Source organism: Mercurialis annua, linkage group LG1-X (genome assembly GCF_937616625.2).
Source record: "Mercurialis annua linkage group LG1-X, ddMerAnnu1.2, whole genome shotgun sequence".
Classification (NCBI taxonomy): Eukaryota; Viridiplantae; Streptophyta; class Magnoliopsida; order Malpighiales; family Euphorbiaceae; genus Mercurialis; species Mercurialis annua.
In genome coordinates this window covers 67,134,856-67,151,420 of record NC_065570.1, presented here as the reverse complement: position 1 = coordinate 67,151,420, position 16,565 = coordinate 67,134,856, and the positions used below count along the sequence as shown (strand labels likewise).

The following is a 16,565-nucleotide window of genomic DNA, read 5'->3' as shown; positions in this document are numbered from 1 at the left end:
GGGCAATCTTGAAAGATTTGCAGCCGCCTGATACGGCATCGTTTCCTCTCTTGTCTGGTTTTCAGGGCTGAGCCTTCTATGTCCAGATCTACCTCTTTTCTCAGCCATTGTTGTGTTGGTGGCGTTGTTCCATTAACATTCTTCTGACTTCGAACACTGAAATCCGAGCCTCTCTTGCTTTTTCCCCCTTTTCGATCATTTAGAATAGGTTTAATTACTTAAAAATCCACTTGTGCTAAACTTTTATGCGCTATACCTTGATTTTGAAAAAAAATTAGTTGTATTTTTATTTGGATATTTGTGTTTCAACTCTACTCGGAGTATTAAAATGACTTCTTTTCATTTGAAACAAAAATTAGAATAATTCTTTATTTTTAACTTATATTCAATTAAACATTATTATTATTAATTATATAAAAATATTTTCTTTTTAAAAAAATTCAATAAAGATTGATAATTTTTTAATTAATTTATTCTAATTATCAACAATTTATAAAATAAAAAAATTCAATACAATTACACATGGACCTATCAAAATTACGGACCCATCAATTTACGTATCCAGAGCGGCGCCTCCTTTTCCGGTGAGCCGCGGATCCGTAATTTGGTTGTAAATTAATTTCATTTTAAAAAAATTAGAGAAAAATATGATTTTAATTAAATTAGTTTTTTTTTTGAAGATTTGTATGAACGTTTTTAAAGATGAAGGGATTGTTTATATTTTTTTAATAGAACAAAAAATGGCATAGTCCTTTTATTTAATTGTTTTTGATGATCTTTTAAATACATATACAAATCTTGAATATCAATATCTAAATGAGCTGAGGGAATCAGATTTTTCATTCTTAAATTAATTAAATCATCAATTGTACACTTATTTAAAGTAGAAGTGAAACATAAAACCTAAAAAAAGGTACAACTGAATTTTTTTATAAGTCAAGGTATAAAACGCGGTGCCTAAAAAATACGATAGAATGAAAATAGACTTGTGGTTTAGAATCTTTAGATAAAATGAAAATTCACAAAAAATATTTTGTTAACTAACCATATCGAAATCTCCGTCCAACATAACTTGGTTCATTGTTGTGTTAAATTTGTAGGATCTACCATTAGATTTTTTTTTAATTTTTACTTGTATTTTGTGTTGTTTCCTTCTATTTGGTCTATCCATCTTTGAAATGTCATATCGAAAACTCTTGTCATATGGCTTTTCATCCTTATATTGTAATCTTTATCAATGGATTTATCTCTGGAAAATAATAATAATACAAAGCAGTATAATTTTTTTAATTAAATTTAATAAATATATAGTTATACTTAAATTAAATACTTTTGAAAAATAATAATTTTATAAAAAATATTATTAAAAACTCATAAAATTTAAAAATTGACAGATTTAAATTGTTATTTTTATTTCAAAAATAGTTTCAGAAATATTAATTTAGTAAGAAAAAATTAAACAATTTTTAAAATTACAATTTTCTATTAAAGATAAGTAATTTATTTGTGCAAATTAAAACTAATGAGAACATAAATTATTAATAAAATTTACAAAAATGATATAAAATAAATTAAAATTAATTATGGGAACATCACATGCAGCATCCAGCCAGAGAGTCATATAATAGCTCGACAAGCTCACGCTTGAAGCACACGCGTAAACCAAGATTTCAATTTTTAACCCCAGTTGTACGACAGTTAAAACCCAACCACGACTAATTAACAGTTTTACAGAACTGTGCTACAAGTTATTCCAAATTTAGCAATCCCACCAACCGAAATCCCAAAATACCCTCACACAGAATAGGAAAAGGGTAATCCTGGAATATCAGGTACTATAAATAAAAATGCACCTCCAATTAGGGATTTGAAAAAAGACTGAGGCTCTGCTCTCAGGGAGGCAGTGAAGGGCGTTCTTAGGAGTGGTTGCCTCTCCTCTCTGAACGACGGCGGAGCCGGTGATGTCCACGATCGCCGATTCTTTAAAATAAACCGCTCGTGACCATCATCATCATCATCACCATCTTTTTCTTTCTCTCTCTCTTTTTGTTGTTGTTGTTGCTGCTGCTCTTTATGAACCGGAATATAGAGGCTGTGATGATTATAATTTTGTATCAAACTCAGTCGTTTAAAGGAATGCTTTTCTGGATGTGTTTGGCGAGGCAATCTGTAGCTTCTTTCTTTTAAGAGCTCTCTTTTTGCAGCCACGCTCCGATTTTCTGTTCCTTTTAATTGTCTGATAGAAGGCGAATCTGAGCCTCACTTTTTCCGATCGTCTTCATTTCTACAAATTGGTCTTTGATTTTTAAACCTAAATACAATTATTTATTTTTCTGTTGAAACAAAATTATTTGTTCAAATTTTATCCATTCAACATATTTCTCATCTGGACAATTAAATCATACAATTATGGACATTAAAACGATCGTTAATCATTAAATTTGAATGAATGAACCCAGAAGAAGCTTTAAGTATAGATTCATATGAAAAATACTGTAGTTCACAATTTTACATATACAAACTTGAAAAACCAAAGACTGGGTGGGAATGTTAATGTTTTTGTTAGTACGGACTCGTAAACTTGAAAATTGATATCAGTAAGCCACTCAAATAATCTTTTTTCTATTTACTTTCTGTTACTATATAGTACACGAGAGTTCGCATAAAGATTACCAATTCAAGAATTATGTAAAACAAATTAAGTTCAATCGAACAGTCCAGCCACACCATTCTTATTCACTAACATCTCTTTGACACTAAGCTCAACAGCACCATTGTTGCCATTACTAGAGTTGCGCTTAAATTGGCTATATTTGTGGTGCCAGAGCTTGCTTTATGGGTTGGAGGAGGACTAGTTGTGGAAGCAGAGTCTGTGATCTTAGTTACTGCTGGTAGCGGTGGGTCTACAACGTCTGCAACGTCCAGAACGGGCGCAGGAGCTACTGCTGGCATTGGAGCAGTTATGAATTGCAGTAGAAGTGGCGGTTCGATTGGAAGAACCGAGTATGTGAGATCGTAGTTCAGGTTTGAACACACATTTCCTGAAATACCAATGTCAAAATTGTTACATTCTAGTTAATAAACGTAGCAGATATGTAAGTTTTCGTGCAATATAGCGACTTACGCAAGTATCTGTTTGCAGTTGCGGGGTATTCCGTTATGATACCGTCGACTTCAAGTCCAACAATGTAAGTAGCAATCTCTAGTGTAGAATCTGCAAAGAAATCAAATGCAAGTGTAGCGAATTCGTTCCTAAGAACGGAGGCATAGACTGTCAGATTTGCAGCATGCATTTCTTTTATGATGCTGGTTGTACTTAAAGCATAACCATTGTTAGTTGGAACAAGTGATGATCTTGGCAGATTGACTGCATCTGCAAATTTCTTGATTTCGTCTATTGAATTCTTGGGCGCGTCCCTTATTTCTTCTTCTAGGTACAGCACTCTTTTATAAGCAGGAATGTTCTGGAATTTGGACAGTACCGACGTATCATCGGATTGAATTAGGACTTGTTGAGTTGCTTGCTTGTCAAAAGTGGCGTTGCTCAAGGCACTGCTAACAGTAGTTACTATGTCAAGACCCTTCTTCGCGGCTAGGTAAGCAGCATTCTGCAGGCATAAATATTTATGGAATTGAAGATGATGTATAAGATTAAAGGAAGAATCAATTAATTATGAAATGCTTACCTCAATGTTGATTAAAATTCCAGAGGCTGCTTTAGCTTTGGCGAATTCCAGAAAATCGGCCAGAGTCATAAATTTACCTGCATTTTTGCTTGCAGGGTTTCTTGGGAACAAGTTATTGTTACCCAAAGGACTTACCAATTGAGCTGAAATAAGAAAGATTTACTGTCAAACAAATTCTCGTGACCTTACAGAACATTATGCAGAACGAAGAAGAGGCTTACGCTGCAATGTCTGAATTTCACTCCATGTGAGATCAAACGAAAAGATTCCGGCAGCTGGTTGAATTTCCGGGATAGTGGTTGATCGAGTAACGAAGGCAGTCATTGCTGTTGTATCTCCAGTAAGATCTGCAGAATCCAAACAAAAAGCCACACCATCCTTCGACATTTGAACCGAGCAATCTATAATGTCGGATCCATCATCTAAAGCTCTTTGGTAAGAAAGATCTGTGCAGCCAGCATAAACTCCACTTGCCCCATTGTGAGATATGATCATAGGTCCACCTGCAATCATTTTTCCACGTATCAAAATTATTAATCTGCTAACTAATCACTAGTTTTAAAATATTGTGATACAATGAATATGCATTATTTGTCAGAATATAACAATCTTACCCTTTCTAGGCAGGTCAACTTCACTGAAATTTGCAAAGCATGCTGCATAAGAAGAATCATAAAGAATTTTAGAATCGGAAGTAGTCAAATACGCAAAAGATAGGCTGCGGAATCCATTGATTATTTCTTACCAAGAGCTGCTGATGCTGTAGGCGGAAAATCTGTGATCATTCCATCGATAGCAAACTGTTTGTTATCGATAAACTGCAAGTATTCAGCCGTTGGATCGTAGCTATAATCGTAGACTCCGACGTAGTCATTCGCGAAACCAGACGTGTATACTTCTAGACCGAGTTTATGAGCATCAGGTACAAGACTGGTTGCATTCTTTTCTAAATAGTTGGCTTTGGTTACAGGCCATATGTAATCTTTAGGAACCGCAATTCCAGCAGCAAATGACTTAACCGTGGCTAGATTTTCCAGTATCGAACCATAAGTTTGGTTGGTTGTGGGTTCAATTGCAGCTTTGTCAAGGAAAGTGAAGATGAGCTTGGTGGTTTTGCTCACTTTTCCGTTCATCGACTTCAAGAAACCAATCTCAGGACTTGAAAGGTAATCAACATACCGAAATGCTTTATCCTTTTGAATAAGTGATGCTACACTTAATTTATGTTCAGTATAGAATTTGTCATACTGCCGAGAATCACAAATACATTAATGTCGGATTACAAGATTTGTACCATAAAGACAAAAAAAAGTGATTTATTTGAGAAATACCTGAACATGGATCCAATATGATTGGAATTTACCGCGTAAAACATCATCAACTGCAGCTATCGGTAGTAAATTGTCGAAATCACTCGGTCTAGTCAATATGTTTTGCATCACTACATGTGTATTCAAATTGAATTAGTCCATTTTTCATGAGCAGAACATAAACTGAATCCAGAATTTACCTGTGACATTGCTCAAAAGCTGCTCAGATGTGAAATCCAGAGAGAACCAGCCATTAACATCCTTGCCATTGACATTATATGTTCTTGAATTGTTAGGAAAAACCATATCGATATTTGTTGTATTATCAATCCTTATATCTGATTGGCATATTCCCTTTCCGTCTTTTGTTAGTTGTAAATTACATAGCATCACAACATCTGGTACGCTCGAAAGAGTCATGTCGATCGCAAAGTCGGAGGATTCAGGGAACACCCCTGAAAAACCACCACGCGCCACCACCAGCGGAGGCTGACCTGCCATACAAAATATGAAAATATTATGTAAAACTTATTTCTTTCTTTCAAAGATAAAACATTACGTTGCACGAAAAACTTGTCGAACCATAACGCTTATGATTCCCCGAATATAAAAAATGTCACTTCATACGTCCATAAAGCATTACAAATTCAAGAAAGCAAATTCTGATACCGTTTAAAGTCAGCCATTTCTTGTTGGAAGCTGGAGGTTTTTGAACAGCTTGAGCAGTTGCATGGATCAACAGTGAAATGAGAATCAAACACCTGATCATTTTATTATGCTTCTAATCCTGTCACAATCTTTCAGAAACAATTGTAATTAGAATCAGCAACAAATATACAACTTGCACCTCAATACAAGAAAGAAAAAAACTTACAAAAAATATTAAGAATGTTTTGGATTAGATATTGGAAAAAACAAACATTCCCTGTTGAGTTTCAAGCAAGAATTGAAACCCACAAAGGGTAATGTAAATGTAAATGTTAATGTAAAAAAATGAAAAAAAGAAGGAAAAAGACAGAGAGAAGGTTAGAGAGAGAAAGTTAGAGAGAGAGTTTAAAGGATTGATTGTAATTTGCATAAGCAGTTTTTGTCTTAATAATTTCCACACATTTTATCACATTAATAGCCACTTTATAAGGATATTTGTTTTCAAACAAATTAAGTTACTTTCTTTCATTTATAACCATTAATTATATTTAATTTGATCTTTACCATTAAAAAAATGTATACATAATATAACCTACTGCTTATTAAACTGGCAATTTGTTATTAATGTTATTATGTTATACAGTTTGTTTTCATTACAATAATACTATTTGTTTTTTTTGGCAATTCGCTCGATATATATTGGTTTCATAATCCAGTGCTCAAAGACATAAATCTGAAAAGAGAGAAACTAATAAAGTATACAAATGGAGATACATTTAAAAATAAATAATAGATATATTTTACGTCAAAAGTGAAATATTTCACGTAAATTCGATTATGTTGTGTACTTTTACGTGAATATTAAATTGTTTTATTAGGTGCTCTTATTTTAATTAAATTATTACACCGACATCATTTTATAATGTTTCTACAACTTTTCTCGATTGTGTAAATTATTAAAAAGTACTATCATTCAAGATATTTGTTTTTACAAAAATCGGTATTTTTTTATGGAACAAGTAGTAATTGATAATATCATATTTCAATTGGAATGATGAATTTTTGGTAACAAAATTAAATTCACATAAAATACAGTCATTTTACACAAAAATTGACATATTTCACATTAATTTGAACATGTCACTATATTTACGTGAAATTTTGTATTCTTTTTGTTGGACACTTTTAATTTACAAGAATTGTAATAATTTTACACTCAGATAATTTTGTGCTAGTTTTACAACTTTCTTTGACTATTGTTTGAAACATAAAATATTCAATCCAAGATAAAGAAAAATTAATTCATATACATTTTTATGTAGGAAAATGTTACACTGCTAATAGACTAATTACGTTACTTAAGTTTCTCATATATAATCCTCCATACTAATTTAATGTACAATTTAAAGCTCTAGAAATAACTTGCAAATTTCTCCTTGCAAAAGATGGGTAAGAGAGATGTTGTTTGATAATTTAATAAGGCTGAAAAATTACGATTTTTTTGATTTTTTTTAATAGCACCTCGATGTTATAATTTTGTCAATTTTATCCTTTTTCATATTTTTGACTGTCAATAGAATTCTAAAACATCAAATTGAACTCTTTTTATTTGGACAAAATTTAAAAAAAATCTTCATATTTACCATATATTCTAAATAACATTTAATGTTATAAATATAACAAATAAACCCTCTTCTTCACAAATTAAAAAAATAATAATTTAAATTATTTTTAAATGTATCCGACCCTGTCGCCACCTCCCTTGGACTGTTGCCGTCTCCCTCAGACGCACAACCACCCGCCCGTCCGCCCTCGGATCCGCCATTATCCTTCATGGGAGGACGAGCCGCTCGTCTTCCATGGAAGACGAGCGACGAAAGGTCATGCGATGGCGGGTCCGACAGAAGCGGTAGTGAATTTAGAGTGGAGGCGTTGAAATCTAAAAATCAATAATATATATCTATTTAATTAATTTTATTTAGGACTTATTTTAATATTTTTAAGTTAAAGGGCTTGTCTGAATTTGTCCAAGTAGATATGACTCTTAAATTTAGTTGCTTTGAACTTTTTCATACTTTTAGTAATAAAATTGTCTATTTTTTTTCAATTTAGAGTGCTGTTGAAAGTTAAAAATACAAAATAGGATAAAATTAACCATTTTACAAGATCGGGATGCTATTAAAAAATAATTTTTCATCCTATTAACTATTTAATTACAATCCACTTTTTGGCAATGAAAGCTTTGCTTTGCAAGTAGTGTGAGTTTCATTTTATACTTTATGATGCTAAAATAACCCGCCAAAGTAAATTAAATGCCATATCATAACTATTTTTTATTACCTCATCAACTAATATTCAATTTTTACTAGTAACATAATTTAAATTCTCTTTTTTCAACTGTATTTAATATTTATTCAATATTTAAAATTATAAATGACATATTAATTTGAAAAATTCAGATATCTTGATTTATATATAAAAGTGTTTATCAATTGATGTGCTACGTAATTTTTAGAACAACCTACTGGCGAGAAAATTTGTTTTTATTGTTTTTTTATCATTAGATATTAATATATGGCAAACGCCTCATTATATAAAACGACAATAGTTTATATTTAACGACTGCCGTTTTAATTTGATATTGCCGCTTGAGCATGGACATTGGACAATTCCCATCGAACAAAGTAGCAGTCAGGGTTTTTTTTTCTTATTAATGAAAATACATTTTAAAAGAACCACAATTTTTTTTTAGAAAACTCCACAACTCAAGAATTTACGCACAATAAAAGTTACAATTCTCAATTAGGAGAATATAAAATTAGCCCATAAATAAGAAAATCCAAATAAAAATAAGAAAACATCGGATTAGAAAACTTATAAAAACTAACAGTCTTATCAATATAATCATCTAAACACAGAATAAAGAATCAATTCACCCCTTTGATTTAGCACGAAATATCAAATAAATTATTTTCAATTTTTTGGGATCAAATAAATCTATAACTATGCATTTTAACATCAAAAGGCTCTTTTCCAGTCGCATCCATCAAATATGTTTCACTCTCCACTTACAACATGAAAAAGGATTAAAAAAACCTTATATTCAATTATCCCTTATCTCCATAGCCCTTGCCCATTTGTGCGATAGACATATCGAAACTACACTAAAATTGTTCATTTTCTTTTAACAATTTTAATATCGGTTCAAGTTTTATCTTGGACGAATAATAAAGTTTGAACTAATTATAGTGAGTATTTATTTTATTTTTTGTTTATAGTTTGTAATATAATTGAATTTTAATATTTTTGTTGTATGTGATAGTTGTTATGAATTAGGTAATTATATTTTATTATAGATTTTATTTTTTTGATTAAACAAAATTGTTAATTTAAAAAATTGATGAACATGTTGAATGTACAAGAATTATAAAGTAGAGTTTGAATTAAATTGTTTTGAATGTGATATTTGTTAAGATTAATTGATTATAATTTAGTAGATATTTTTTTAATTAAACTTAACTTTAAAAAATGCAATTAACTTGTTGAATATACAAAAATTATTAAAAATGCGATTAATATGCTATACATATATTTCAGATACACATCATATTTTTTAATATATATATATGCAAAAAATAATAATTAAAATATGTTAAAAGATACACATAACTTTTACTTAATGCTTCTGATAATTATGTTTAAGATTTATCATAAACGTATCAGATATGTATTTGAGATGTATCTTTAATGCATTTGAGGCATCAATATTGATGCATTGTCGCGTTGTCGCGGTTAACTGACACGTTTGACGCACTAACGTATTTTCTGATGCGTGCTGATGTGTCAAACTTTCATTGACAAGTTATAAAATGTAATTTTTTTAAAATTTAGGTGTTAGTGTAATAGATGATCCTATTTATTATAAATTTCATTTATATTTTGGATAGTTTTGTTATATATCCTAAAAAATATTACATAATTGAAAAATTAGGAGTAGATATACTTTCAAAAAATATATAAATTATGAAACAATTTAAGGGATAATAATCAAATTTTTCCGAATATCTTACAGTTGTATCTGTTTCGATTATCTCTTAATGAAGAATCTTGATTGTCAAAAAAAAAAAAAAAAATCAGAGAGAGAAAAAAGTTGGAAAATTCTAAATGGAAGACACTTCAATAATGTTACCAAAGAACAAATTCTCGGGTTGCCCACTACATATAATCCCAGGGTTAGATTCTCCAATACGAACGGTTCAGATTCATTCTTACACATGATCAATCCCATAAAACATTGCCACCTAACCCTTTACAAATAACTAAAAATAGCTCCGAGCGCAGATAATCATATTTCAAGCTTGCATCAAAAAAATAAAAAATGGAATAAAATTTATGAAGACGAGAACAGAGACTGTTACACGATAACGAACAACACAAAGCTTCGAATTCGCCGGAGAAATTTTGAGAGAGATGAAGATCACGGCGCTTTTGGTATTGAAGTGTGTACCGGAAGGATCGGATCCGATTATATTAGCAAACGCATCGGACGTTAGCCATTTCGGTTACTTTCAGAGATCAAGCGTTAAAGAATTCATTGTTTTTGTCGGTCGTACCGTCGCTAAACGTACTCCTCCTGATCAACGACAATCCGTTAAACACGAAGGTGATCTATCCATTATCCCTAATTTTGTTTTTGAATTGTTGTAAGTATTATTAGGGAATAGTAAAGATCTAATATTTGAAATTTGTGTATTTTTTTTAAAAATTTGAATTTTGGTAAAAAAAAGAGTACAAGGTGCATTCTTATAACAGAAATGGACTGTGTGCATTGGGATTTATGGATGATCATTATCCTGTCAGGAGTTCTTTTTCCCTTCTTACCAAGGTATTAATATTTTGTCGCGTTTCATTCAATTTTACTCTATTGTGTTTTGATGCTTGAAGATTTCAATCATGTAATTAGCTTTTGCGATTGAAATAAACTAACTTTTTAAGATAGTTCAATTGCGAATTGTTCCAGTAGAAGATATTGAACATCAATCTATTTATTTATTCAATTTCTGAAAGTTTTCTTATGATGGTTTTGTTAGTATTTGAAAAGATTTAAAGCTGTTGTAGTTGTCTTATTTTATGCTGAGTTCCAAAATTTGTATTATTTGCAGGTTCTAGATGAGTATCAGAAGAATTTTGGTGAATCGTGGAGGACTGTGCAGGAAGATGGCACTCAACCTTGGCCATATCTAAATGAAGCTTTGACTAAGTTCCAAGTAAGCTTACCCTCTGCTTATGCTGTCATCTGTAGACTGTAGGTATAGGGCAATAAACTTTGTCATATGGCCAATTGGATTTATTAGATGATTTTTGAAATGTAAATAGAGGAGGTGTTTTTATTTTATTATTTTTCCTGATCCCTTGGCTCTTAAATTTTCAGGATCCTGCAGAAGCAGACAAGCTGTTGAAAATTCAGAGGGAGTTAGATGAGACAAAAATTATCCTGGTAAGTTCATAGCTACAGAAGTTTACATGCATTTGTTCATTTGCATCGTTGCATTTTATGTTTTATTGGATCCTGTGATGAATGCTATGGCTGCTTGTTTCCACTTCCAGAAAGATACAGTTACAGTTCCTTGTTCTCTCTTCCCTTCTTTGCCCTAGCTCTGTTGCCAGTAAAGCAGAATTTACCTATGGAAGGGTGACTGATTTTGAGATATAGCTACCTTGTTTCTAGAAAACTTAAGATATCAAATTGTGAATGGATAAGTGTTCAATTTTATGCTGTTAAAGATATGCACTTCACTTAAAAAAATATGGAACTTTTTGAGATTCTTATGGTAATAATTTTAACAGTACTATATTTTTCTATATATGGGTTGAAGCATTGTATTTGTTAATTGATTCCTTGAATCTGGGTTTAGGATTTAGCTGTTCAAACTTCTGAGATTTATCAAAGGAACATTGTTGATTTTGTGGGTTGAGTAGTTGGTTATTGGACTTTTTATCTTTTTGACTTGGGATTAATGGTGGAAGATGTTGGCGACTTGGCACTAACTTTGCCAATTTTATTGTTCTGTTTAGGAAACATAGAAATAAGTTGATGTTTTTTATTATGAGGATGGTTGATGTCGCAAGTCATAGTACCAACTTTTGGTCAATGATAGTTTTTGTTTCCATTGTTGGTTGCCTGGTTGGTCACAGTCATTTATTATTATAATGAGTTATCTATCTGGTTGCAACAGATTGATACCTTGTCGCTGTATATCTTTAGCTATCTTTTATGGGAATCTAGCTTGTTTTGGCTGGTGACTGGAGATCGTAATGCACCTATCATGTTTGAGTTGTTACCATGTGAAACTTGTAGTACTACTGGTTTTTGAGGAGAAAAAATGAACCAAAGCCGTGGCAATAATATGAAATGATCATATGAATTATTTTGGGTGCAATAATTGAAAAATTGAAGGGAAATGAGCAAATAAAGCAGATTTTTGTGAAAATTTTGGACTTGCAAATGTATGTTTTCTTCCTTTTATCCTTTCATACAGTATTTGATGTACGCTTGTTTTGAGTATAATGTGCAATTCTACATGGAAAGCAGTGCCCCCATGTAATGTTGTCGTACAGATTCTAAACAAATGTATCAGGTGAGTCGAGTAATGAAAAAACTGCTAATGGTTTGAATTGAATAAAGAAATCGCTAGCATTTGGTACTAGTCTGATTTTATTCTTACATTAGCATCTTCATAAAAACTAATGAACAAACTAGGATCAAGTAGGGAATTTATTTGTTTTCTTTTGGTCATTCCTATTTAGATGATGTTTATATATAAAAATTTGTATGTAAATTTGGTTTCCTTTGAATCTCAAGCTGACATATTTCTTATAATGTGCTTTTGCTACAGCATAAAACTATTGACAGTGTGCTTGCACGGGGTGAGAAACTCGATAGTCTAGTTGAAAAGAGCTCAGATTTGAGTGCTGCATCACAGGTACATTGGAACACATATTATTTTGTTTGTATAGTTCTTTCTATCTCTAGCAAATGTGTTTAACTCCTGTTAAGGGCTTTTTTTGGAAGAGTCAATTTGTTTCTTTTCGTGTTCACTTTTTCTAGACATAATCTTGGCTTAAAGTCGACGACGATACAGTCATGCAAGTTAATGCTAAATCAGACATCATGTAGAAGTGAAATCACCTGCTCAGTTATATGCTTATGCAATCATTCTTTGCTAGTCATTGTATATAAAATATTTTGATTCATATTCATTGTTCTGGTGTTCTGAATTTGCTTGGTGCCTGTTCTTTTTTCTTTTATTGTGAGCATGATGCCATGAACTCTATTCTTTTTTGTATTTTCTTTAGCTTGTCTAACTGTATTTGAAAGTTTAATGCATTGTGTCCTCAAAGTCCTGATTTTACACAAATGAACTTTTTTCTCCATTTTTTTTATCATGGTTGTCTTGTTTTCTTTAAAAGAAAATTAGTAAGTTGTACTCCCAAAATAAGGGATACTCATTCTGTACATAAAAAAGAAGAAACATTCGAAGATGCTGACCCCTATTTCTGATGATTGCTGAAACAGATGTTCTACAAGCAGGCAAAAAAGACGAATCAATGTTGTACCATACTGTAACCTGTCAAAGCAAGCACCAAATTGCAGCCATCGGCGCTTGTTATTGCGTTGAAGGTGGCAAGCGAAACGACAAAGTGATTGTATTATGTTTATATCACATATTAATTGTTTGTGTGGCAGAACTATGGAATCTAAGCTTTTGGATATTGTTTTTCTCTTTGGATGAAAAAGAAAGGAAACCATAACATTAACATTAGAATTACTCTTTTATAGTTCTACGGTCATCACTTTTCATGGGTGTGTAATTTTCTCTTCACTCATGTTTTGTTCTTGGAGTAATATATGTCTGTTTGTTTGTTGTATTTATTCCTGTTAATGTTTGTTTGTTCAGGGGAAGAAATACAGTTGTGTGATTATGACACATAAAGCTAATAGATACCTACAAATCTTTGCTTCCTTAAAATTCAACAGTTGTGTCCTAATTTTTTTTCTTAGGTTGCATATTAAAACGGCAACTGGATCATATATGTTCATGAAGAATTGCCAGCAGAAGGGCGTGCGTGTAGTTAGAAATGAACTAATTGAACTGATGTTTTAAAACAATCAACTAAAGTTCCAAATTGTTTTAAAATTTTCAAAATTCAGTTTGATTTTACTCCAGTTTTATACAACACTAATTGCCAGCAAGTCTTACTCTACAATAGATATCAAATCGGAATGAACATTCAAAGTAGCAAAGATTAAGATAAAGCAAAGACCCAAAACGGGTCTATAGACTATTCATTAGATTTTTCATATATACATATAACTAACACCACTAACTTCATCACCTTCAACACCATTTCCACACATCAAATTCATAAAAAAAAAGGTTTTAAACTGACAGCATCCCAAATGCAAATTTTACACCATTTTCCAGATCTCGACCAAATTAAATTACGTCTATTTTCCGAAAATGGATTTGATCCACCAGATTCCCTTGGTGTCCTTAGGACCCTCTTCTCCTTGGGGTGGTGGATCACTCTGTGGTGTCTTGTGAAGTTTGCTCACATCATACCCTTCTTCCTTAGCTTTCTCCACCAACTTATTATAGATATCATCATCTAAATGAGTATTCCTGCAAAGTATCTGCATAACCCCATAATTATTATTACTAATACCCAATTCCACAATTCCCAACATTTATGCAAAACACAAAAGAAATGGATACTTGATCATGAGATGTTCAAATTATCTTTTTCTTTTTTGCAATTTAGTGACCAAATATCAATTCATTTCAATTTGATTTCAAACTTTGGTTTTTTCAATTTGGTTTTTAAACTATGAGAAGTTTTCCAACTAAAAAATGCATACATGAGAACCGAATTTATTTTATTTTACCTAAAATACTTGTCGAGTATGCATAATTTGATTTTAAAAATTCTCTAAAAATGCATGTGTGATAACAAATTTATTTTATTTAACCTAATGAGTATGTATGATTTGATCTAAAAACTCTATAATTATGGAAATGTGACAAATTTCAATAAAAACTAGCAAAATTCAATTATGCATACTAACAAGCTTTCAATAAAAAAAACTAGCAAATTGGATAGCTACGTGACGAAATCCGGCTGCCACATATGCATTCTGCCCCGATAAACATACTTTAAAATATAATGAAAGTTTAACTAAAAAAAACTTAATCAAATGGCCAACAAACAAAAAGACAATTATTTGAATCAATTACCACACAAAAAATGAAAAGATAGAGAAGAGTACCCAAAGATAACTTCTGCTAGGCTGACCAATCAAAGCATAGGAATAATCATCATCGAGATACAAAATCCAGTAGTCTCCAACAACAGGGAAGATAGGCAAGAATGGCGGAACATAAAATTTAACCTTAAGTTTAGCTTCATCGCTGTTAGGATCAGCTTTATAAGCAGAACCTTCAATAAACCCTCGTTTTCCATCGGACCACGTCTCATTCAAGACGTGCACAGTACCATCTTCATTCAAATTATAAGTTGCTCTCGTATTCACTCCATTTCTGGGCTGAAATCTCGACGGAAATGAAGCTATTTCATACCATCTTCCCATGTATCTCTTCAGGTCCACTCCTTTCATCACTTCCATCTCCTTCTTTGCTGCCATTGTCAGATTAGGGTTTTGATTTTGAAACAAAATTGAATTGCGGGTTTAATTGCAGATTTGGTGAGTGATCTTGGGTTTGATTTTGGGTTTTATATAGAGAGAGAGGGTTTTGGGTAAAAACGTGGAGGGATGAGGGCCTTTCATGTTATGGGGATAGATGAGTGTTTCTAGCGTGTTCCTTTTTAGTGTGTTTGTGTGAAAGTTTTGTGTATTTTGCGACTCATTTGGAATCAAATGCAAACTTGGCAAGGAAGCCAAGGGAACTTGGCCACGAAGGAAAATAATTCTAAATAAATTTGCAAAAAACATTCTATTTTTTTTAAATTACAATAATTTAATATAAGTATAGTTCGGTTAACTCGGCCAGTTCGACTAGTTTAGATTTTAGATTAGAAATCAAATTGAACCGAATAGATCAAACGTTTCGATTGTTTTAATAATAATCAAATTATATTAACTAAAAATTAAATTGAAGTAAGAATTTTAATTTAGATCAATCGGTCGGTTCAGTTGTCGAACTAAATTAACTGTAATGGAACATCACAAATCTTTTATACCCGTAATTGAAAATTTATATAACCGAATTGTAGTTGGACCGCAATAGCTATATGGTTCGGCCAATTATTTTAGTTAACTGGATGACTAAATTTTATTACTATTAATAACTAAAAATAAAAAGAATAATTTTGGTATGAATTTTAGTAGTATAGAAATTTAGAGATAATTAATGTCTAAGTCGTATGAAAACTTATAAAAATATTTTCAATTTTTTGAAAAATTAAAAATTAAAATTGTGTATGTATATTTTGGTTAATTCAATTGATTCGATTAATTTTAAAATATTATACTAAAAAGAAATCAAATCATTATTATAACACAGTAAATTCTATAAAATTAAAAGAAACTAATCCGATTCATTATTTGACATGCGTTGTCAGAAATTCATCGATGACAATTAGAATTTGATTTAAAATAAAAATTATAAAAATTATAAAAATTATGGTTAATTATAAATTGAATTAAATTTATAACTAAATTATAAATTAAATTTTTAGAGTTTATCTCCCGTAAATGACCTACACGGTTTATGTGAAAATTAGTCTGAATTTGAAAAGTTAAAAAATGTGTCTTATAGTTAGAAAATCTCATGAGTCTTGTGTAAAAAAAAAAAGTTGAACCACTCTGATTCATTCCGACCGACTGATCTGATCCCCACTA

At 31.3% G+C, this 16,565-nt stretch overlaps 3 protein-coding genes and 1 long non-coding RNA gene across 6 annotated transcripts; 2 read left to right on the top strand and 2 right to left on the bottom strand.

Annotated features, from left to right (window-relative positions):
- Positions 1 to 1,907: 1,907 nt before the first annotated feature.
- Positions 1,908 to 6,015, bottom strand: LOC126664525 (glycerophosphodiester phosphodiesterase GDPDL6). 2 transcript variants are annotated; one of them, XM_050356950.2, is made up of 10 exons: positions 5,871 to 6,015; positions 5,666 to 5,793; positions 5,197 to 5,490; positions 5,018 to 5,127; positions 4,432 to 4,933; positions 4,301 to 4,342; positions 3,908 to 4,189; positions 3,687 to 3,829; positions 3,125 to 3,608; positions 1,908 to 3,041 (listed from the first exon to the last, which is right to left on the bottom strand). In XM_050356950.2, exons 2-10 carry the CDS (start codon positions 5,763 to 5,765, stop codon positions 2,740 to 2,742), a joined length of 2,259 nt encoding a protein of 752 aa, XP_050212907.1. In that variant the 5' UTR covers positions 5,766 to 5,793; positions 5,871 to 6,015; the 3' UTR covers positions 1,908 to 2,739. The 2 variants fall into 2 exon arrangements, with proteins under 2 accessions (XP_050212907.1, XP_050212908.1); XM_050356951.2 differs by having other exon boundaries at positions 5,666 to 5,783.
- Positions 2,932 to 5,793, top strand: LOC126664526 (uncharacterized). 2 transcript variants are annotated; one of them, XR_007637450.2, is made up of 5 exons: positions 2,932 to 3,024; positions 3,143 to 3,188; positions 3,435 to 3,596; positions 3,782 to 4,852; positions 5,172 to 5,793. It is a non-coding gene; the product is annotated as an uncharacterized LOC126664526 (long non-coding RNA). The 2 variants fall into 2 exon arrangements; XR_007637449.2 differs by lacking the exon at positions 5,172 to 5,793 and having other exon boundaries at positions 3,782 to 5,014.
- A 3,999-nt stretch (positions 6,016 to 10,014) lies between the features above and the next one.
- On the top strand, positions 10,015 to 13,573 carry LOC126665586 (VAMP-like protein YKT61). The gene is made up of 6 exons (XM_050358420.2): positions 10,015 to 10,307; positions 10,432 to 10,529; positions 10,807 to 10,911; positions 11,076 to 11,141; positions 12,541 to 12,627; positions 13,221 to 13,573. Exons 1-6 carry the CDS (start codon positions 10,115 to 10,117, stop codon positions 13,269 to 13,271), a joined length of 600 nt encoding a protein of 199 aa, XP_050214377.1. The 5' UTR covers positions 10,015 to 10,114; the 3' UTR covers positions 13,272 to 13,573.
- A 378-nt stretch (positions 13,574 to 13,951) lies between these two features.
- On the bottom strand, positions 13,952 to 15,422 carry LOC126666346 (temperature-induced lipocalin-1). The gene is made up of 2 exons (XM_050359371.2): positions 14,973 to 15,422; positions 13,952 to 14,339 (listed from the first exon to the last, which is right to left on the bottom strand). The coding sequence occupies exons 1-2, from the start codon at positions 15,345 to 15,347 to the stop codon at positions 14,154 to 14,156; spliced, it is 561 nt and encodes a 186-aa protein (XP_050215328.1). The 5' UTR covers positions 15,348 to 15,422; the 3' UTR covers positions 13,952 to 14,153.
- Between the last annotated feature and the right edge of the window lie 1,143 nt (positions 15,423 to 16,565).